This window comes from Lucilia sericata, unplaced genomic scaffold (assembly GCF_015586225.1).
Source record: "Lucilia sericata isolate MDLA Ls3-8-SP2 unplaced genomic scaffold, ASM1558622v1 Contig001723F_arrow, whole genome shotgun sequence".
NCBI lineage: Eukaryota > Metazoa > Arthropoda > Insecta > Diptera > Calliphoridae > Lucilia > Lucilia sericata.
Genome location: NW_023995629.1, coordinates 10,548 through 34,296, shown reverse-complemented (window position 1 = coordinate 34,296; position 23,749 = coordinate 10,548). Strand labels below are relative to the sequence as shown.

General features: G+C 34.5%; 2 protein-coding genes across 2 annotated transcripts; both read right to left on the bottom strand.

Annotated features, from left to right (window-relative positions):
- Positions 1-3,125: 3,125 nt before the first annotated feature.
- LOC119612510 lies at positions 3,126-3,776 on the bottom strand. The gene has a single exon (XM_037968318.1). The coding sequence runs from the start codon at positions 3,720-3,722 to the stop codon at positions 3,363-3,365; it is 360 nt and encodes a 119-aa protein (XP_037824246.1). The 5' UTR covers positions 3,723-3,776; the 3' UTR covers positions 3,126-3,362.
- On the bottom strand, positions 3,440-23,256 carry LOC119612509 (motile sperm domain-containing protein 2-like). Its single transcript, XM_037968317.1, is given in 9 exon segments — positions 3,440-4,028; positions 4,536-4,871; positions 4,938-5,047; positions 6,743-6,836; positions 16,150-16,200; positions 16,202-16,401; positions 16,471-16,959; positions 22,730-22,744; positions 22,747-23,256. Coding segments are annotated over 9 exon segments (1,581 nt in total). The 5' UTR covers positions 22,820-23,256; the 3' UTR covers positions 3,440-3,815.
- Between the last annotated feature and the right edge of the window lie 493 nt (positions 23,257-23,749).

The following is a 23,749-nucleotide window of genomic DNA, read 5'->3' as shown; positions in this document are numbered from 1 at the left end:
GCGAGCGAGCGAGCGAGCGAGCGAGCGAGCGAGAGCGAGCGAGCGAGCGAGCGAGCGAGCGAGCGAGCGAGCGAGCGAGCGAGCGAGCGAGCGAGCGAGCGAGCGAGCGAGCGAGCGAGCGAGCGAGCGAGCGAGCGAGCGAGCTAGCGAGCGAGCGAGCGAGCGAGCGAGCGAGCGAGCGAGCGAGCGAGCGAGCGAGCGAGCGAGCGAGCGAGCGAGCGAGCGAGCGAGCGAGAGCGAGCGAGCGAGCGAGCGAGCGAGCGAGCGAGCGAGCGAGCGAGCGAGCGAGCGAGCGAGCGGCGAGCGAGCGAGCGAGCGAGCGAGCGAGCGAGCGAGCGAGTCGAGCGAGCGACGAGCGAGCGAGCGAGCGAGCGAGCGAGCGAGCGAGCGAGCGAGCAGCGAGCGAGGAGCGAGCGAGCGAGCGAGCGAGCGAGCGAGCGAAGCGAGCGAGCGAGCGAGCGAGCGAGCGAGCGAGCGAGCGAAGCGAGCGAGCGAGCGAGCGAGCGAGCGAGCGAGCGAGAGCGAGCGAGCGAGCGAGCGAGCGAGCGAGCGAAGCGAGCGAGCGAGCGAGCGAGCGAGCGAGAGAGCGAGCGAGCGAGCGAGCGAGCGAGCGAGCGAGCGAGCGAGCGAGCGAGCGAGCGAGCGAGCGAGCGAGCGAGCGAGCGAGCGAGCGAGCGAGCGAGCGAGCGAGAGCGAGCGAGCGAGCGAGCGAGCGAGGAGCGAGCGAGCGAGCGAGCGAGCGAGCGAGCGAGCGAGAGCGAGCGAGGAGCGAGCGAGCGAGCGAGCGAGCGAGCGAGCGAGCGAGCGAGCGAGCGAGAGGCGAGCGAGCGAGCGAGCGACGAGCGAGCGAGCGAGCGCAGCGAGCGAGCGAGCGAGCGAGCGAGCGAGCGAGCGAGCGAGCGAGCGAGCGAGCGAGCGAGCGAGCGAGCGAGCGAGCGAGCGCGCGAGCGAGCGAGAGAGCGAGCGAGCGAGCGAGCGAGAGAGCGAGCGAGCGAGTCGTAGCAAGGAGCCAGCAAGCGAGCGAGAGGCGAGCGAGCGAGCAATTCGAGCGAGCGAGCGAGTCTAGCGAGCGAGGCTAGCGAGCTAGCGATCGATCGAGCGAGCGAGCGAGCTAGCGTCGAGCGATCGCGCAGCGATGCTAGCGATCGAGATCTAGCGAGCGAGCAGCTATCGAGCGAAGCGATATGCGATCTAGAGCGATCTATCTATCGAGGCGTAGCTAGCGAGCGAGCTGAGCGATCGAGTAGCTGCGTGCCTCGATCTAGAGCGAGCGAGCGAGCTAGCGAGCGATCGAGCGAGCGGAGCGAGCGAGCGAGCGAGCGAGCGAGTCGAGCGAGCGAGCGAGCGCGAGCTAGCAAGCGAGCGAGCGAGCGAGCGAGCGAGCGAGCTAGCGAGCGAGCGAGCGAGCGAGCGAGCTAGCGAGCGAGCGAGCGAGCGAGGCGGCGAAGCGAGCTAGAGAAGCGAGCGAGCGAGCGAGTCGCAGCGAGCGAGCGAGCGAGCGAGCGAGCGAGCGAAGCTACGGAGCGAGCGAGCGAAGCGATGCGTAGCGAGCGAGCGAGCGAGCGAGCGAGCGAGCGAGCGAGCGAGCGAGCGAGCGAGCGAGCGAGCGAGCCGAGCGAGCGAGCGAGCGAGCGAGCGAGGAGCGAGCGAGCGACGAGCGAGGGAGCGAGCGAGCGAGCGATCGAGCGAGCGAGCGAGCGAGCGAGCGAAGCGACGAGCGAGAGCGAGCGAGCGAGAGAGCGAGCGAGCGAGCAGCGAGCGAGCAGCGAGCGAGCGAGCGGAGCGAGCGAGCGAGCGAGCGAGCGAGCGAGCGAGCGAGCGAGCGAGCGAGCGAAGCGATCAGCGAGCGAGCAGCGAGCGAGCGATCGAGAGCGAGCGAGCGAGCGACGAGCGAGCGAGCGAGCGAGCGAGAGAGCGAGCGACGAGCGAGCGAGCGAGCGAGCGAGCGAGCGAGCGAGCGAGCGAGCGAGCGAGCGAGAGAGGGAGCAGCGAGCGAGAAGCGAGCGAGCGAGCGAGCGAGCGAGCGAGCTAGCGAGCAGCGAGCGAGCGCGCGACGAGCGAGCGAGCGAGCGAGCGAGCGAGAGAGCGAGCGAGCGAGAGAGCGAGCGGAGCGAGCGAGCGAGCGAGCGAGCTAGCGAGCGAGCGAGGAGCGAGCGACTAGCGAGCGACGAGCGAGCGAGCGAGCGAGCGAGCGAGCGAGCGAGCGAGGCGAGCGAGCGAGCGAGCGAGCGAGCAGAGCGAGCGAGCGAGCGAGCGAGCGAGCGACCGAGCGAGCGAGCGAGCGAGCGAGCGAGCGAGCGAGCGAGCGAGCGAGCGAGCGAGCGAGCGAGCGAGCGAGCGAGCGAGCGAGGAGCAAGCGAGCGAGCGAGGAGGTAGCGAGCGAGCGAGCGAGCGTAGCGAGCGAGCGAGGAGCGAGCGAGCGAGCGAGGAGCGAGCGAGCGAGCGAGCGAGCGAGCGAGCGAGAGAGCGAGCGAGCGAGCGAGCGAGCGAGCGAGCGAGCGAGCTAGCGAGCGAGCGAGCGAGCGAGCGAGCGAGCGAGCGAGCGAGCGAGCGAGCGAGCGAGGAGCGAGCGTAGCGAGGAGCGAGCGAGGATCTATTTATCTATCTACATCTTATCTATCTATTATCTCTCTATCTGTCTATCTATCCTATCTATCTATCTATCTATCTATCTATCTATCTATCTATCTTCTTACCTTTGGATAAATATTTAATATTTACGAATATCCGAAGACAATATTTAAAATTTTAATTTATTTTTATTTCTTTAAAATTAAAAGAACGAAAAAATTAATGAGCGTAAAATAATGATTTTACATTATATAGGCAAATTATTTAAACATATTATTTTTTTATTATTTCATAAAATTTATATGTATATTTATTTAAACCATACAATAATATATATTTAGTTTTAATATATCGTTAATCGAAAGCGAGTTTTTACTTAATAATTATAAAACCCGCTAAACGAACAGATACAAATTGTTAAACAATTTCAATAAGCAATAGTTTACATTTAGTTTAAACAAAGACCACGAAAGGGAGGAGAAATTATAATATAAATTATATTTATTAAAAAATCGAACTTACGAAAAAGTATTAAAAAAAATAAATTTCTAAAATACCACAAATTTAATTAGGTTTATTAATAAATATTTTAGCATAAATACTAAAAAAAAAATAAAAAAATGGATTTATTTACATATAAGAAGAGTACAATGTGAACTGAAAACATTTGAAAGGAATTATAAAAATAATTAATTATCAACTAAACTGCAGTACTTTTAATATACACACACACATGCACAAGGATTCTAAATTTCATTTTATATTTACTGAAAAATTTTCCCAACTCCCGCTTAAGGTGTATCCCAATTTAAAGATGTTATAGTATATTCAGCTTCGGTTACATGCACCAAAGCACTTGTCGTTGTTATAGCCGAAGAGGATTCACGGGACATGGAACAAAAATAAAATGTTACACAAACAATGCCAATCAGCATTGTGAGTGTTAGAATACAACGGGCAAATTTACGTGCGAATGCTATGAGACCAACCAAATAACCGCCTCCTAAAACGCCACCCTCTTTCTTGCAATGCATATTAAAATTATACTGATTGTCCATGAATATGCCGGCGCCTTCACTTCCATCATCATCCATTATACGTGTGGCACTGTAACCATCTGGACATTGACACTGTTTGATCAGTTTGTGCATGTTGGCAGCTTTAATGTTGCGACATTTAGTTGTGGCAGCTGCAGCGGCATTAAGAAGACGTTGTTTGGTCAAATTGCATTTCGTAAGTAAATATTATAGATCTGCTTTGCCTTTGGCACATGAGCCAAAGTCAACATTGTTTGCGGCCGCCTCATCCTTGCTGAAGCAACCGTCATCGTTGCACAATTGCAGTTTAAGCAGATAAATAACAGCCGCCGATAGTATGAGTACAATGATTAGGGTGGCAAGTTGTAAAATTTGTGTGTTTCGTAGTTGTTTCTCTAAACGTTGTGTTTCTTCTGACAGCTGTAAAGAAAACAAAGAATAACAAAGGGAAAAGATTAAAAATTGTTTTTAAACAATGCATACCTTGCAAACTATAAAACATTTTACATAATTATAGCAATTGTTTTAGTTAAAGTGTAAAGAGTTTAAAATATGTTTAGAGATATTTTTCGGTCTGACCTATCGTATCAAATGTGCAAAATATAATTTTTCTGGCAAATCATCTTTGAACAATTCGACACATGGAAAAAGTAAAATTTTTCAACTTATTAGATCTCTAAAAATATATACTTCCATATTATATAGTTCGCGTGTAAATGTTTGTTTTGTAAGAAAAATTGCTGAAGATTATGTCGTTGTTTTCATCATCGGACCCATTATCTAAACTTTTTGAATTTTTTTAAAGCTTATGTCTTTCCTTTTCTGCCAAAGGCCGAATTAAGGGAATTTGAAATAAATATTTTCAAATTCCCATCAACAATCCTCCATAACTTAATAATTATTTTAATATTCTAATAGATCACTCACCTGAGTTGAACTTTTAACTTTTTTATCACCCGAACTGGCATTATAACCATTGCTAATCGTTGTAGTATTGGGCGTCATTTCGTTATCGCTGTAGATACAACATAATCTATGTTGTTCAACATTGGTCGTATTATTATCCAATTTCTTCCAAAAATCAACATTTTGATTTGTTTGTACATCGACTGCTGGTAAACACATGATTAAAAATTTATCTTTAGCGCTTTCGGAAAGATTGTGTTCGGGTTTTAGTAATATATTAACTTGTATAGTTTCGCCCGGATTTAAAATGCCGAGACGGGGACGTACACGAAATTTTTCGGGTGATGTTGTTTGTATCTAGAAAAGGGAAAGAAAAATTAAATATATATGTAATTTTGTATAGAAAGCATTCATTTTGCTTACCTTGTACGTTACTGGGTAAAGACTTGTGCTGGTCAGTTCCAGTATACTTTCTTTAGCTTCACCGCGTGAGAATTTCAAAAAATCTTGTGGAGAAACTCGCATCATATCGTCTGTTTGTTTTTTTTTTTTGGAATTTGTTGAGTTAAGAAAAGAATTTAAATAAAAAAATTAACAATTTTGAAATTGTGATTTGTCAATATAAAAATAATGATATTTAAAGTCGGGGTAATAAGATTAGATTTTTATTGTTAAAGTAAAGTTAGAAGAACCGCGTATTCAAAAGGTAAAAGACAGTTTTTGTTATAGTGCTGCATTATTCTATTCTATTTCAGTTCTAGATCAATTCTAGTTCAGATGTACTTCAGTTCTTGTTCAATTTTAGTTGAGTTCTGGTGCAGTTCAAGTATAGTTCTAGATTAGTTCTATTTCAGTTCCAGTTCATTTCTAGTCCATTTCTAGTCCAGTTCTAGTTCAGTTCTAGTTCAGTTCTAGTTCATTTCTAGTTCATTTCTTGTTCAGTTCTAGTTCAGTTCTAGTTCAGTTCTAGTTTAGTTCTAGTTTAGTTCTAGTTCAGTTCTAGTTCAGTTCTAGTTCAAGTTCAGTTCTAGTTCAGTTCTAGTTCAGTTCTAGTTCAGTTCTAGTTCAGTTCTAGTTTAGTTCTAGTTCAGTTCAGTTCTAGTTCAGTTCTAGTTCAGTTCTAGTTCAGTTCTAGTTCAGTTCTAGTTCAGTTCTAGTTCAGTTCTAGTTCAGTTCTAGTTCAGTTCTAGTTCAGTTCTAGTTCAGTTCTAGTTCAGTTCTAGTTCAGTTTCTAGTTCAGTTCTAGTTCAGTTCTAGTTCAGTTCTAGTTCAGTTCTAGTTCAGTTCTAGTTAAGTTCTAGTTAAGTTCTAGTTAAGTTTTAGTTCAGTTCTAGTTCAGTTCTAGTTCAGTTCTAGTTCAGTTCTAGTTCAGTTCTAGTTCAGTTCTAGTTCAGTTCTAGTTCAGTTCTAGTTCAGTTCTAGTTCAGTTCTAGTTCAGTTCTAGTTCGGTTCTAGTTCAGTTCTAGTTCAGTTCTAGTTCAGTTCTAGTTCAGTTCTAGTTCAGTTCTAGTACAATTCTGGTGCAGTTCAGTTAAGTTCTACTTCAGTTCAAGTTCAGTTCTAGTTCAGTTCTTGTTCAGTTCTAGTTCAGTTCTAGTTCAGTTCTAGTTCAGTTATAGTTCAGTTCTAGTTCAGTTCTAGTTCAGTTCTAGTTCAGTTCTAGTTCAGTTCTAGTTAAGTTCTAGTTCAGTTCTAGTTCAGTTCTAGTTCAGTTCTAGTTCAGTTCTAGTTCAGTTCTAGTTCAGTTTTAGTTCAGTTCTAGTTCAGTTCTAGTTCAGCTCTAGTTCAGTTCTAGTTCAGTTTTAGTTCAGTTCTAGTTCAGTTCTAGTTCAGTTCTATTTCAGTTCTTGTTCAGTTCTAGTTCAGTTCTAGTTCAGTTCTAGTTCAGTTCTAGTTCAGTTCTAGTTCAGTTCTAGTTCAGTTCTAGTTCAGTTCTAGTTCAGTTCTAGTTCAGTTCTAGTTCAGTTCTAGTTCAGTTCTAGTTCAGTTCTAGTTCAGTTCTAGTTCAGTTCTGTTCTAGTTTAGTTATAGTTTTGTTCTAATTTAGTTCTAGTTCAGTTCTATTTCAGATCTAGTTCAGTTCTATTTCAGCTCTAGTACTTGGTTAGATCAAGTTAAGATTTTGTTTAGTTCTAGTACAGTTCTAAAAAATGAGAAATTAAAACTGCCCCAAGCTTTACTTAATTATAACTAAGTATTTATTAATTTTTAATATTTACAAAACTTACGATCTTGTGGTGTAAAATGATCTGGTATATCGTGCATCTGTGTTTGTTTTTCTGCAGCAGGCGTCTGTTGTAGACTACTTTTGGCAAAATGGACCTAAAAAAGAGTTTAAAACATATTTAAAAATATTTAATAAACTTTCAAAACTATTTACTAAAAAATCTTCCAAATCCTTTCACCACGAATAATAGTTATAAACTAAATAAGACGGAAAATTATAAAAACATTTGTGTACATTATAAACCAAATTCTATAAAGTCTTTGAATCATATTTTTAAACTCTTCAAAGGCATCTTCAGTGCAATAAGAGCCACTTAAACCAAAAAATAAAAAAAAAATATTTAAGACTTGTACTACATGTTAGCTGCAGAGAGAGGATAATGATTTGTAGTACAAGGTTTTTATTTTGTTCATACATTAGAACGAACCCCTTAGAAACTGGTCATTAAATACTTCATGCAATTATATTCGTTCTTTAAGCAAATAATCAATCAATATTAAATTGGATTTATGTCATTGTCTGCTGCTAGCTAACTGAATGAATGAGACAATTTCTTGATGACCTCCTAAAACACATTAACATTGTTAGGGAAATATGTATGTAAATATACAACTACCAAGAAACCACAAAGCAAACTGAGACGACTGAATGTCTGTTTGCCTAAAAGGCAGACTGACAAACCCGACAAATAGGCCACTATCCAACTTACCCTGTATTTAGTGATTGTGCCTTTTTATCCAGTGGGGTTGTTTTTCGTAAGAAATATTTTTGAATTTATAAAAACATTTTTATTTTTATTACTTTTAAAAGATTTGTACACTTTTTTGTCTTTGGTCTTTTCTGTGAATTATAAAATTTAGTAAAGTATAAAAAAAAATTGTCCAATCCCTCGAATATGCTGTTCTCATATGTTGCAAAAAGAAAATAGTCGAAATTTTTTGACATTTTGTTTTGTGTTGCAAAGTGTTTGAGCTTTTATATTACAATGAGCTTTTTATTAGAGTTGCCAAATGGCTGGCTGTTTGTTTAATACTTGCTAAGAATTTAAAAGAAAATTAATAAAAGTAATGAATTGGATGTTTATAAATACACTGAAAAAATATATTGGAGTATGTATTACCAAAAAATACATAAAACTCTCCAATCTTTAAAAAGTTTTCATCATTTCTACAACACTTAATTCTATAATTTAATTAATTTGTATGTCTTTTGGTTTTGGAATTATAGAGATTTTATATTTATACATACAGTGCACTCGCAGTAACGTGAACTAATTAAACCCAAGGGAGTTTATGTTAGCGAAATTGTTCACGTTTGCGATTGTCAAATTTCATGAAAAAAATATGAAATTTTAATTTATAAATCTGTATTTTACACACTTGAGCGTGATATTCTTTTATTATTATTTATATTATTATAATATAAAACTAAAATTTTATTAAAATCCATTTTCTTTTAACATTAGACCACTTACAGGCCAATTCCTATCACGCATTCGGAGGAACCAACGGTAAAGAGTTTTTTCATTAACTGGAAGTTCTGATGATTTTAAAGTTTGTCTTTTTCCCGGTCCTTGGTATGTGTTGTTTGCACAACTCAAAATTGCTTCTTTTTATACCCTACACCACTTTAGTGGGGAGGGTATATTGTGTTTGTGCTGATGTTTGTAACGCACAATAATATTGGTTCTATACCCACCTTAAAGTATACCAATCGGCTTAGAATCATTTTCTGAGTCGGTTTAGCTATGTCCGTCTGTCCGTCCGTCCATGTAAACCTTGTAATCAAACTACAGGCCGCAATTTTGAAGATAATTGAATGAAATTTGGTACATGATCTTCTATTGTCCCAGGGACAAACCCTATTGAAAATGGTTAAGATCGGTCCATTATTTCACCTAGCCCCCATACAACTGTACCCCCCAAAATGGGTTGTAAACATTGTAATCAAACTACAGGTCGAAATTTTGGAGATAATTCAATGAAATTTGGCACATGATCTTTTATGGTACTGTAGACAAAGCCTATTGAAAATGGTTAACATCGGTCCATTATTTCACCTAGGCCCCATAGAATTGAACCCGCCAAATAGGGCTTTTAAGTTCATAATTATTCTTAATATACTCGTATCTCGACAAAAAGCTGCAAAACCAAGTTCTATACTAGTCTTGATGACCCTGATAAAATTTTTAATTATAGGGCCTCATTTGACCCTTAGCCCCTCTAAAAAGCCCCATCAAAATTTTACTTAAATATCCACAGTTTTATTAAACTGTAAATGGCTTTAGTATATCTGAGGCAAGGTACAATTCAACTTAAATGCTTTATAATGAAAACCACATCACATTTTATTCGTATACAGGTGTAGGGTAATATATGGTCGGCGTCGCCCGACTATAACTTCTTACTTGTTTCTTTTTAATTCTGCATATTGTTGACTTAGCGACATTAAACTTTTTTGATAAACTAGTCACACTTGTTCCTCTTTGCAAACTATCTAAAATGTCTGCCTTTTCTTTTAACTGCAAACATTTAGATTTTTTTACACTCATAACTTCAAATTTCTTTGCCATATAAACAAAATAATTTAGGGGATATACATTCATTTACATAAGGAGATTCCCAAAATTTTAAAATTCGAATTTAATGAATGTATTTCAATGTTGTCTACATGCTTAGAAAACAAATATTGTGAAAAAAATTGTTCACGTTATAGAGCTTTCTGTGTTTGTTCATGTTACAGAGTAGTCAATGTAAAAAACATCTTGTTCACGTTAGGCGGTGTTCACGTTAGACGGTGTTCACGTTACCGCGAGTGCACTGTATATGTTTGTATGTGTATATGCAATATATTCTCTATTCAACCGATCGTTTGAAAGTACTATAGAAAGCCTCTTCAACGATGGTCGTCTGAATTTTTATGAAAAATTTTCATTTGTAATTTCTAATAAGTTTAATTTCTCGATATCAATATATTTTTTTACTACCTTGGTAAATATACATACATACATTTATTACTTAGTCATCAATTACTTTTAAATACAGTCAAACTTGCTTATAACGAAATCTCGGTTGTTACGAACAATTTTTCAAGTCCTGATATTTTCATAACCATTTTCAGGCAAAAAACTTTTTCAGTCCCTCAAGTTCAATTTCATACAGTTTTCCTTTTTTTATAACTAACTTCAAAATGATCTGTCGAAATCATAATAAAACATTAGCTTGTTTGAAAAAAAATTAAATTTTACAACATATATGAAATATTTTCCAAACAATACGAAATAATATATATTTCATATTGTTTTAATTGCGGAAAATGCTACTTTATTTTTTGACTTACAAAAACATCACACCTTTTATTACGAACTTCACACCTCTTATTACGTATAAATTTGGTACCCCGGAGTTCGTCATAAGCGGGTTTGACTATACATCAAAATTGTACGATTTGATTAGAAAGCATTTTCCTACGTTCAAAGTTTAAGATGATAAGTCAGAAAAGTATTTTATTAATAACACTTGACGAGAACATAGGTGATTCCCTACTGCATGATCCAATGTATTAGAGAAATTCTTAAAATTATTCAATCAAATAAACAGTTATTTATAAAAAATTACGAATAACAACTTCTAATCAAAATAAGTTTATTACATTATTTTCTAGTCATGTCTAAATCGAGAGGAGAGAAATTTTAAAAAGTAATTGGTTATTCTCATTCTTATAATGGGGTTCATTTGGCGAGAAATTGCTCATGAAAAAATATAAAATCTATTAAGAAAATACATACATATTTAGAAATTTCCAGTAAATTTTTACACAAAAAAAGTTTCAGCTTAAATATTATGAATTGCTTTCATTGACTAAAGTTAATAATATTTAAGAATAAAGACCTAAATGTTATGAATCTTTTCATATTTATTTTTTGAAACAAAATCTACAAGCCTTGACTTAAAATATATAAATTTTAATTTATATTTATCTTTTTGTTAAAAATTTTTGAAATTTTCTCTGGAAAATTTTTTATTTCTTTATGATTTTTAGATTAAAATCGATGAAATATTCGCGTAATTGGCAGAATTATATGAAGATTAGATGTTTAACTAAGTTTGCTGATGTTTCGTTTTATAAAATGTGTGGGTTAGATTATGTTTTTCAACATTACCATTTCGCTTTTTAATTATACAAAATTCGCTAAAAAAGGATTACTATCTACTGAATATGGAAACAGTTAAGAAAATAATGGGCATTTTTGAAATGTTTTCATGAATATCGTAGAAAAAAATTAAAAAATATCAAATTTATGTTATGAACTTTTAATATTCTGAATGAAAATGGTTGGAGAAAAAAACTCATGTTCGATTCATAATTTGGTAATAAATTCAAACCTGATATGAATTATTTTTTTCTGTGTATTTTTCAGTTCCGGGGAGATCTTTAAATATTATCTACATATGTTTGGAAATATCGACATATTTATAGAAAACATCTGAAAAATTCGATGTTTAGCTTAGGTTATAGATGGAATATGTTACAATGTTTACCCAGCAGTTCTGTCTAACCTACCACTTAGGGTTATCCCTAGCCACCGACTGTCCAGGTGACTAGCTTTTTTAATATGTGCTTGTCCTACGAGGAAGTCAATCGTCACCCCATAGATTACGAAGAGACGGACAAAAATCTAAAGGAAACAAAGAGTACATCCGTGACGAAGGACGAATTAGAGCAAACCAGGTGGTTAGACGCATAGTGTAATTGTTATAGACGAAAATTCGACTTTTTATATACTTAAGTCTTTACATTATTCGAGTATTCCCAGCTAGCAAATTTTTAAATTTTTGATCACATTCGAGTCATTTATGACTCTTCTGCACGATTAAAATGATCATATATGCGCTCATTTTCTGATCATAAATGATACATTCGTCGGGAGAAAATGGTACCCTTCCCGCGACTCTTCTAAATGAATCATGTATGAGCCCTACTTCTGATCAATTATGACTAATTTTTTAATCTTTTTTGAGTCATTAATGAGCCAAATAACTGGTCGTTTTTGAGTTATTTCCGAATCATATTATAGTCATTTTTGAGTCTTTTCTGAGTAATTTTTATGTTTCTTACAGACAAATACAATACAACAGAAAACAGTTCTTGATCTTCCGACTGCGTGAAATATAACTACAAACTAAATTTATAAACAATCATATTTCAAACACCTGGATGACCTATTTATGATTGGTATACATTTTGTTATTGTTTTGCAAAGAAACAGATTTCAAACATTAATTGAATTATTTAGACTTAGTTTACTGATTAGTCGCCCAACTATCTTCCGTAGAAGATCATTAAACACAGAAAATTATTATAATTAGAGCATAATATAATTTCAATTTCCTTGACAGAAAATCGACTTTATAAATATCACACAAATTCAAATACTTATACATTTAATTTTATAAACGAATTCAGTTTTCAATCATATATCGGGATCATTTTCGAGTCATTTTTTAAGCGCTCAACTTATTAATCACTTTTAGGTCATCAAAAGGAGTCAAAAATGACTCAGTTTACTGATTAATCATCCAACAATCTTCCAAATGCTAGCTGGGATTTTTCTTATAAAAATACACTAATAAGAAAATATGTATTAGTCTTAGTTTAATAACCGAACATTTTACATTTCGGTTCTTAATTTTCAAATGTATTGTAATAATTTTTCTCTCAGTGTATAGTAAATGTTTATTTTCACACGTTAATATCTTATATGGGTTACAAATGAAAAGCTTCGCCTAATAATTAAAGCTTTTAAGTATGCTTTTAATATATTTACGAATGAGTGATACAAAGAGGAAATAATAAACTCACATGTATGTAGAATTGTTTGTATATTTATCGAAATTTATGTATGTAAATATGTTTATATTTAATAAATATGTTAAGAATTATTATGATCACATACCCGTGGCATCTTTTGGACGTGTAAAGAATTTCAAACTAGGGACTGTCTGTCGGACTGATAAAACTTCCGTATTTTGACAGTAACTTTAAATAATTTTATTATAACGTTTTACAACACTGTTTTAGTTAAATGCCTAAAGACACAACAACAACAAAAAAAACCCGAAATTACTTTGAACTTGACACTTTCTAAAAAATCTAAGCAATGGCGTTGACCTGCTTAAAGATGTAACGAATTTTTGAATTATTTGATAACAATTGATAATGGATTTTTTTTATAAAATTTAATGATTTAATTTCGTTATTTTTATAAGTATAAACACTTTAAAAGCAAATAATTTTTATTTATATTTTATTTAATGCAACTAATTTATAAATACTTATACAAAAATATTTTTGATTATTTATTATTTCTGTTTTATTTTTATTCTCTATTTTTTTGTGTTAAACTTAAAGATGACGCTGTGGCCAACAAAAATAAACTAAAACACACACAATATTTTTTTGTTTTTTATTCTATAGAATTTCTAAAATGTATGGAATGAATGGCTTTTTAGACAAGAGCAGCAAAATTTATAAAAACAACCAGTCAAACATTGAATTTAATGTTTGTTGTATTGGACTTGGTGTGTTGGCTGTATGGATGGTTGGATGGGTTCGCTATTGTTGTTGTTTGTATTTGTTTCAATATTTCTGTTGGCTACTATTTACTACCGACTAAGTGAATGTCTGCCGGACTGAATGAACAGCTAAATGAACTAAAATCTTATGTCCGATTGACTGTTTGTCTGCTTGACTGTTTATATTCATAGTTTTATAGAGGTGTCAGTTGGAAAAAAACAAATTAATAATGTATAACAAAATCAAATGTAGTACAGACTAATAACAAAAGAAATGTTTATCAGACATTAAAGAGTAACAACAGTACGTTTAATAGATTAACAAAAAAAGAACAGAGAATCAAAAACAGATCTTGTTCTAATTGAAGAGAGTAAATGAATGAATGTTTAATAATTTGTAAACAAACTCAACGATTTTTTGTTTGTTTTTTTTTTTAATTGTATCCATATTAATAACAACAACAGCGATTGCAAAACTCTCAATTAAACCGGAAAGTAAAAACAAATTTGTTGATAGTCACGCTGTCATATTAGGGTGGTACACTTTTTTTGTAGACAGAAGACTAGAGTTCTATAAATCGACTTTCGAATAATCGAACAATCGACTTTTTGTCGAAAAGTCGAAGTCGACTATTTTGTTCCAAAAAGGTCGATAACTCGACTATCGTCTTTGAAAAAAGTCGACTTTGTAAATAAAAGTCGAAAAAAGTTGGAAAAAGTCGAAAAGTCGGAAAAAGTCAAAAAGTCGAAAAAAGTCGGAAAAATTCTAAAACTCGAAAATAGTAGAAAAAAGTCAAAAATAGTCGAAAATTTTAAAAAAGTCGGAAAAAGTCGACTATTTATAAACTATGTATAAAGTAACATCCCAAGACACATTTCTATTAACAAATGACATTCCAATGCTTGCAATAAAAAAGAGTCATAGTCCGATATATTTACATTATAGAAAAGTGTTCCTGTTTTTCTATATATTTCTATAGGAAAGTTCTATATAAAACTTTTTGTTCCAGCTTTAGAACCCTATTGGTAATCTGATATATTCTCTTTTTATTTTTTGTCGAAAAAAGTCGAAGGCAACTATTTTCGTTAAATTGACAATCTTGTAAGAAAAAAGGCGAATAATGGAACTATGTCGACTAAACGTGGATAAAGTCAAAATACCGAAAACGACACAAATGTAAAATTTTGAAATATTTATTCTTCATAAATTGCAAAAAGTCGACTTTTTGATTCGACTGCCGTAGCACTGAGTCGACATTAAAATTTAAACTTTACAACTTTAGTCATGTTTACAAGACCTTGCAATTTACACTCATATAGCAGTAATAACTAAAACAAAATTTATGTGTGTACTTATGTAAATATACTATGCATGTATGTATATGTAACATAGTTTATACATAAAAATATTACAAAGTGTAGATGACCTTTGACCCCTAAAAGCATTCAAAGAGAACTAAATTGTTGTTATACGAAGTTGTGTGAAAATTTAAAATGTATGAAATTTTAAAAGAAAATCAATATCAAGTAAATATACTACAATAAGAACAAATTTGTAAAAATAATGAATTATTTTAGTATGTATTTCTAATTAAATACGTTAATGTTTGTTGGAACTATTAAAGTTACACCTTTGGATTCTATTGAATAATTTTGTATTGAAATAGTTAAAGAATAAACCTCAAACTAAATGTACGAGGTTAAAATCGAAAGGATTTGTTAATATTTTTTATTTTTTGTTTTAAAGAGGTAAACTGTAAATGTATTTAAAGTTAAAAGATGATTTTAATCATATCAATCCATATCATGCATTCCAAAATACTTTTAATATGGTCACCAGATTCTAAATTTCAGTACATTTGCGCAAATTTGAATTAGCTCGTTGTAGTAGTCTCTGATGTAAAAAGGGAATAAACCTAAACTGTCTACGTCACATTATTAACAAATAGACAGGAATGATAAGAATTGTACGTGTAAAACCTTTGTAAAGAACATCTGTTTTTATTATAGCCAACTAGTTTTTTATTTGTTGGTTGTATTGTATTTATAAAACACGCAAACTATAAATATCCGTTTGTATTTCTTATTTTAATTAGGTCAATAGAGGATGGTTACTTATGGACAGAAACGCATATAAATAGTATTTCGAAAAAGGTTAATTGATTTCGCTTTGGGCAAACACTGACCAAAAATCAATTTTATTTTTAGGAAATATGGTGTTATTAAAAAAGAAAAGGTTAGAAACTATCAATAACTGGCAAAATAGATAGATAGATAGATAGATAGATAGATAGATAGATAGATAGATAGATAGATAGATAGATAGATAGATAGATAGATAGATAGATAGATAGATAGATAGATAGATAGATAGATAGATAGAGATAGATAATAGATAAATAGATATATATATATATAGATAAGATAGATAATAATAGATAGATAGATAGATAGATAGATAGATAGATAGATAGATAGATAGATAGATAGAAGATAGTAGATAGATAGATAGATCGATAGATAATCGCTCGATCGATAGATAGAGCTAGATAGATAGATAGTCTGATCGATTAGATAGATAGATAGATCGATAGATGCTCGCTAGCTCGCTCGCTATCTATCGTAGATAGTAGTAGCTGGATAGGATGCTCGCTGCTCGATCGCTAGATCGATCGCTCGATCGATGCTAGCGAAGATGATGCTCGTATAGGTAGCTCGTCGATCGTGCTCGATAATTCGTGATCGATGATGGATGGTGGATGGGTGGATAGATTAAGCTATTCTGGTCTAGTTGGTTCGGAATTCATCACATTTGATTACTCCTACATCTTACCTTTTTATCATTGATATTATTATTTAAATCATCATGACTCAGCTGGTGCCGTTTCAGTGGGCAATTTACCATTGGGTGCAGGAGCTGATGTTTTCTTTTCGGGCACAAAAGTAAACTGAAAATCATCATTACCACCCCAACATGTCAAACAGTTATCCTTATCAATATATTGATTGATATCCTTTTTCTTAATAACCTTCAAAATTTCCACAGCCTTTTCGGGTAACAAAGCTTTTACAATTTTAAAAGCAGCTATAAAAAATACATACAACATATTAAATAAATCCATTTAATTATATTATATAACATTTCTAAACATACCATTCAATACCCAAGCCATCTCATAGACAATAATATAATTCAAAGCATTCGGATAGTACATCTTAAATGTTTCTATAATCATTTTTATGAAATCCAAATCCATATTTGACAAACCCGTACCCTCCATATCGAAAAAGATCGTACACTTGTCCATGTGTGTTTCACGATGCATACGTTCGATCCAGTATACTAATACTTTAAGGACATCATCCATATTTTTGGCACCTTTAACGTGTAATTTTGTTTTGAATATCAGCAGAGGTTTTCCATCGATATCTTTGTTATGTTGAAATATAACGCCATCGGTTAAATAATCCATTCGTACATTGTTCTCATTCAAATCATTGGCACCATACTGTTGACGCCATATACAGGTGCTCCAGAGTTTTTCGAATGAAACGTTCATATCTAGATCGTACATTTCCAGAAAACGTGTACACCAAACATCGTCATTGCGTACACGATCAATATCGACGGGATGGAATGGAACTGAAAGAAAAATGTGAGAATGTTAATAAGTATAGTAAAATAGTTAATTGTAAATGAATAAACTCTGGGCGAATCCGAACTTTAGATCCGTATGCAGTTATTTATTATCAGGACTATAGTCTAGTCTATAAATAAGACCATAGTCTAGTCCAGGGGTCGGCAAACTACGGCTCAAGAGCCAAATGCGGCTCTTTGGATGTGGAGCTATGGCTCTTTAGTTTCATACGTATTTTTTTTATTTTATAAAAAAAATATATACATATATTAAAATCTTTCTGAATAGATTAACGAGCAGTGTTTGTTAAAACTAACAAAACAATTCGCATACGTTTCTACAATATACACAACATTTCAACTTTGTTTAATCCTTCTGCATGTGAGACAACTAACAATAAAGTTTAGAGTCGTTTGTGAAACTTTAAACAACAAGTTATGATCCAAACTTTCTAAAGCTATACAAACCTATCTCTCCTATTGAATTTGTTCCATGTACAAGTTAGTATTGTAAGAAAATGTTTAATTCTTTAAATTTTTAGTTGAAAAGTTCCCTATAAACGATGGAGTATCATGAGCGCTCCTACGAAGTGCCATTAGATAAAATGTAAAACATGATCATACATTCCGAAATTTTCGTGTTTTTCGAATTAAAAAATATTTTTTGAAAATTGAAAATATAGTAATTAAATAATTACTTAATAATGTAGAGAGTTTGGACACAGTTACCCAGGAAAAACTTACATTGAAAAGTCGTGAGTTAAAAAGCTAATAAAACCTCTTTTCACTACTTCTTCATTAGCATTTTAAGTCATTATTTTAACACGGTGATGTCATTGGAGGCAAGTACTTCTACGCACGCTTACTAATAGGAAGTTAAAAAAGTACTTGCAATTTCTCTTACAAAACAGTTGTTGAGTAAGTTGTTTTGTTTTTTAATAATAAAAAGAGCCAACTAGGATACGAACCAGGGACTTCGATTTTTTAGTCAAATGTTCTACACACTGCATAGCTATTTTATTGCGCATCAAATAATGGTTTTCACATCAAAATTAATTTTGTTTTATTTTTTGTAAAACACAATACTTAAAACGACAAAAAAAATGACAATGCCTAAAATAAAGTACTTCTATATCAGATTATAAGAAAGTTATTACTAGAATACTTCTAAGTAATGCAGACGGTAAGTAGTAGTCATTGAAAAGTAAGTGGTTATGGAAGTACAACCCATTACCGAATTTTTGGCTGGGTAAATACTAAAAACTTGTTCTATTTAAAAACTTCAATATTTAAATATTGCGCGTTTTAGAAACGTTTTACAGTGTATTATGGACCGACACATCCTTACAAAATTTGGTAATGAGATTTTGGACCCTACTTGTTTGTGTTGATTTTCATCACTATACTTGTATTTTTCGTCGTTTTCGTGAACACTATATGGGTGGGTAGGGTCAATTCTGAATCCATCCTTATTAAATTTGGTATAGATATATTTGTTCCTATAAACTTGTTTATGACGAATTTCACCACTATGCTGGTATTATTAAGCATGTTATGAGCGTTGAAGTCATTTCCTGAAGAGGAATTTATATGGGGGTATGGTCAACAATGAACTGATCCTTACAAAATTTTGGAGAGAGATTTTCGTTCCTATAATAATTGTTTGTGTCGAATTGCGTCGCTATACTAATATGTATTATTAAATCAGTTATGAATGTTAAAGTTATTTTCCGAAGTAGACCTTTTTAAAGGGGATTTGTCAATTATGTTTTGTTTGTGTTGAATTTTGTCATGATATTGCTATTATTAAGACAGTTATGAACGTTAAAATCATATTTGGAAGATAGATATTTGTTCTTATAAAACTTGTATATTTTGAATTTCGCTGCTATATTGCTACTGTTAAGTCAATTATGATCGTTAGTCATTTTCTGAAAATGACCTAATATTGGGGTAAAATATATATCTCGATTGCCGCCAAAATAATATATTACTTTATACTGTATTAGCTGCGTTATCAATTTTCGTGATTTTTACATTTCCTGATATGTTTCCAAATGCCTTTTAAATGATAACACTGTCGCCCTACTCTAATAAACTTCTATATTTTTATATAACGAGTGCTTAAAAAATGCATTCGAATGACCCATATAAATTCAAAAAGTATTTGTAGTCAAAAATCTATATGTAAGATTCCTTGCAGAATGTCCTGTAGATAATTAAACCAAGTTTATGTTTTTGAAGTGAATTCATAAAGTATTTGTAAAGTTTTAATAAACAACAATTTTGTGGCTCTTTTAAAACATATGTTTTGTAAACTGTAATTTTTGGCTCTTCCGACTCAAAAGTTTGCCGACCCCTGGTCTAGTCTATAGTCTGGACTGTAGACTAGTCTATAATCGGGACTGTAGACTGGACTATAGCTGGGACTATAATACAGTCTATAGTATGATCTACAGAGTAGATTATATTATCAGTACTATAGATGGACTACAGCATTGTATAGTAGTCTATTGTCTGCACTATAGCTTAGTTCATAGTCTGGAGTGTAGACTAGTCTATAATGAGGACTATATTCTAGTCCATAGTCTAATCTATAGCCTAGACTATAGTCCAGACTGCAATCTAATCTATAGTCTGAAGTTTAGTCTAGTCTATAGTCTAGTTTGTAGTTAAGACTATAAACTAGTCTTGTTAATAGACTGGACTATAATTTAGTTTGCAGTCTGAAATATAATCTAGTTTATAGTCTGCACTAAACTCTAATCTAGTTTAAAGTCTGGTATAGTCCATTTTATAGTCTGGACTATATTATACTGTTTAGTATAGACGTCTATAGTCTGAACTGTAGTCTAGTCTATACTCTGAACTATAGCCTAGTTTATAGCCTGGACTGTAACATAGTTTACAGTCTGAAATATAGTTCAGTTTATAGTGAGGATTACACTCTAGTCTAGTTTATATCTGCACTATAAACAAGTGTAGTTTATAATCTGGACTATAGTATAGGACTATAGTATACTCAGGGCTATATTATAGTCTGGAATATAGTTTATCCTATAGTTTTAACTATTGTTTATTCGATAGTCTTGAATATAGTCTATAGTTTGTTCTATAGCCTGGATATTTTACAATATCATTGATAATTTTACAACGATAAGTAAATACATTGTGGCTCCTAAGTTCTTTAACCAAATATCAATAGGTAATGTAAATGTCATCATAAAATTTGGTGGGATCATTTTAATTTAAATAGTCTAATCAAGCTGAAACAATGTTCCTAACAACTTCTTTTAAGAATATCAAAATTTTCTAAATACATATTAACTGAACTGAAATATTATCTATAGATAATAAAATTAACTTATCAAAAGAATTGTTTATTCCAATTTTTATAAAACTATCAAGGTGATTGTTGATATTGGGCTTTCTTAATAAAAATGTATACTAAAGGCGAACTAAAAAATACTCTACATTAACTTTAGCGATTGTCCATAGGTCATAAGTTGAGAAATGGTAGATTTAAGGTCAAACTTGTAAAACTTTTATAGTGATCGTCTACGAAATCAATATGTTTGATACGATCGAGCTCGGTAATAAATATTTACATAGTAGGAACATATTTATGCATTTGCCCGAAAATACCTTTTCTTTTTCCAGTAGGGCATTTTAGATTAAAATTATTATTTTATATAGCTTTTAAATTCTTATCGCAAAAAAGGTTAAAATCCATAGTTTAAAAAACTGATTTGGCTTTGAATATTCATTTAAGTTTTTTTTTATATTTTCAGCGAAATGCATTAAAATGAATCACTTAGCGGGTATACTCAAATTAATAAAACAAATAAAATGAATTGGTTACACAATATTACTACCTACTAAGTAGTAAATAAAACAATTTTCCATTGAACTTGAACTTTTTACTAGAATTGCAACCAAATAAACAGGTTTGTTTTTTTTTACATCAGATGTTAATTAACTGAGATGTAAGCGGATGAAGGAAGGTGTTTGATAAATAAAGTTATAAAACAACACAGTTATAAAAAAATAAGCTATTTTTAAACAATTTTAGTAATATTACAAGTGGCTTGAGTTTCAAACCAAATTTTATACCCATTAACAAATTTAACATTTTACGATGATTAAATGTTAGGAAAGGAGTATTGAAATATGTTCCATTTTTTAAAAGATTAGAAACATTTACTTTACTTATAATTAATGTTTTGTATTGCAAAACAACTTAAACCGGATTTGCAATAAACCGTATCCTCTCCTCTGTACCCCTCTGTTCAATTTTTCAATGCATTGAATTGACTCAGGAAGATGATGATTTCAAAGTTCAATATTTTTTGTGATATAAATAGGTTTGTATACATATATTTTGCCAAATATTAAGGAAAACCGGCTAATAGAAAAAAAATATATTTTTGTTTAAAATAAACAAAATAAAAACATACATACATACATGTATGTATATAAATATAAATAAACAAGTAGAAATGTATAGATGGACATGTACGATCATAAGATATCCTACACCGATGACTTTCGGAATACCTAGTATAGGGTTTAGTCTATAGTCTAGTCTATAGTCTAGTCTATAGTCTAGTCTATAGTCTAGTCTTAGTCTAGTCTATAGTCTAGTCTATAGTCTAGTCTATAGTCTAGTCTATAGTCTAGTCTATAGTCTAGTCTATAGTCTAGTCTATAGTCTAGTCTATAGTCTAGTCTATAGTCTAGTCTATAGTCTAGTCTATAGTCTAGTCTATAGTCTAGTCTATAGTCTAGTCTATAGTCTAGTTTATAGTCTAGTCTATAGTCTAGTCTATAGTCTAGTCTATAGTCTAGTCTATAGTCTAGTCTATAGTCTAGTCTATAGTCTAGTCTATAGTCTAGTCTATAGTCTAGTCTATAGTCTAGTCTATAGTCTAGTCTAGTCTATATAGTCTAGTCTATAGTCTAGTCTATAGTCTAGTCTATAGTCTAGTCTATAGTCTAGTCTATAGTCTAGTCTATAGTCTAGTCTATAGTCTAGTCTATAGTCTAGTCTATAGTCTAGTCTATAGTCTAGTCTATAGTCTAGTCTATAGTCTAGTCTATAGTCTAGTCTATAGTCTAGTCTATAGTCTAGTCTATAGTCTAGTCTATAGTCTAGTCTATAGTCTAGTCTATAGTCTAGTCTATAGTCTAGTCTATAGTCTAGTCTATAGTCTAGTCTATAGTCTAGTCTATAGTCTAGTCTATAGTCTAGTCTATAGTCTAGTTATAGTCTAGTCTATAGTCTAGTCTAGTAGTCTAGTCCTATAGTCTAGTCTATAGTCTAGTCTATAGTCTAGTCTATAGTCTAGTCTATAGTCTAGTCTATAGTCTAGTCTATAGTCTAGTCTATAGTCTAGTCTATAGTCTAGTCTATAGTCTAGTCTATAGTCTAGTCTATAGTCTAGTCTATAGTCTAGTCCTATAGTCTGTCTATAGTCTAGTCTATATCTAGTCCTATAGTCTAGTCTATAGTCTAGTGCTATAGTCTAGTCTATAGTCTAGTCTATAGTCTAGTCTATAGCTAGTCTATAGTCTAGTCTAGTCTAGTCTATAGTCTAGTCTATAGTCTAGTCTATAGTCTAGTCTATAGTCTAGTCTATAGTCTAGTCTCTAGTCTAGTCTATAGTCTAGTCTATAGTCTAGTCTATAGCTAGTCTGTAGTCTAGTCTAGTCCTAGTCTATAGTCTAGTCTATACTTACTGCTTTGTGTTAAATTTCAAGAAATTCTTCAACTTACCAGCTGGTGGATTCTTTCCTATTTTTCTATAAACATATTACGCAGCTCATCCACTTGCTGCTTAGTGGGTGCCACAGTTTTAATAGCCATTTTTTGTTATTATATATTTTCAATAAGTTTTCTGTTTATAAACAATTGTTGTGTTACTTTTTTTAACGATTACACCCAAATGGTTAGTATTTTATTAATATCTGACGCCAACAAAAAGAAATAACCGTTATAATTAAATGACACTTTCACTATTAGCACCCGAGATACTACGTAAGTCAGACGTTTAGTCAATACAGTAAACGACCATGAACTAATTGTTCCAATCAAAATCAATTCTTAATACGTTACACTTATAAAACTTTGTCTATTAATCAACTAGCGTTTAATTGATTTTGGAATAAATACCGATTTTAGTTTTATGTATACAAAAGTCTTATCAATATCGTTAGTTTTTTTTGGGTTTTTTGAGTATCCGTTAAATTAAGTCCAATTATTGACCGCCAACCGAACGATCCGACTGAATTAAAAAGTAAAAATAAATTAAAAATGTTGCCATAAATGCTAAAAAAGTAACAGTAATACACAGCAATCATACTAGTGGCGTAATCAATGTGAGTACAATTGAGCGGGAGAGAGAGGGCCCAATGATAAGATCCTCTACTATTTTTAGGTTCTCTACTCAATTCTAAAAGGGAAAATTAGCTGTAGAATGTTTTTTATTTGTTGTTTAAATGCAAAACGTATGTTTGACCATAATCGTTCACCAAAAAAAGTGGATCATACGTAGTAGTTCGTCGTCGTTGTCTATGCGTATTGTTGTATGTGGGGTTGTTGTCATGCCTAGTTCGTGTCTGGAATTCTAATGAGCGGCCCATATTGTGAGCGAATTAAAATTCTACTATATGTATCGCCATACAATAGAATTTACGATAATGTACGTTTGTACTTGGAGTAAATAAACAAATACAAACAATGGGAGACGAACAGAGTAATTGTGCGCTGACAATAACATTAAATGAGAGTTTTTCT

Excerpts from the sequence above, each read along its gene's own strand:
- LOC119612510 (XM_037968318.1), bottom strand. The coding sequence starts at position 3,722 with ATGCACAAACTGATCAAACAGTGTCAATGTCCAGATGGTTACAGTGCC.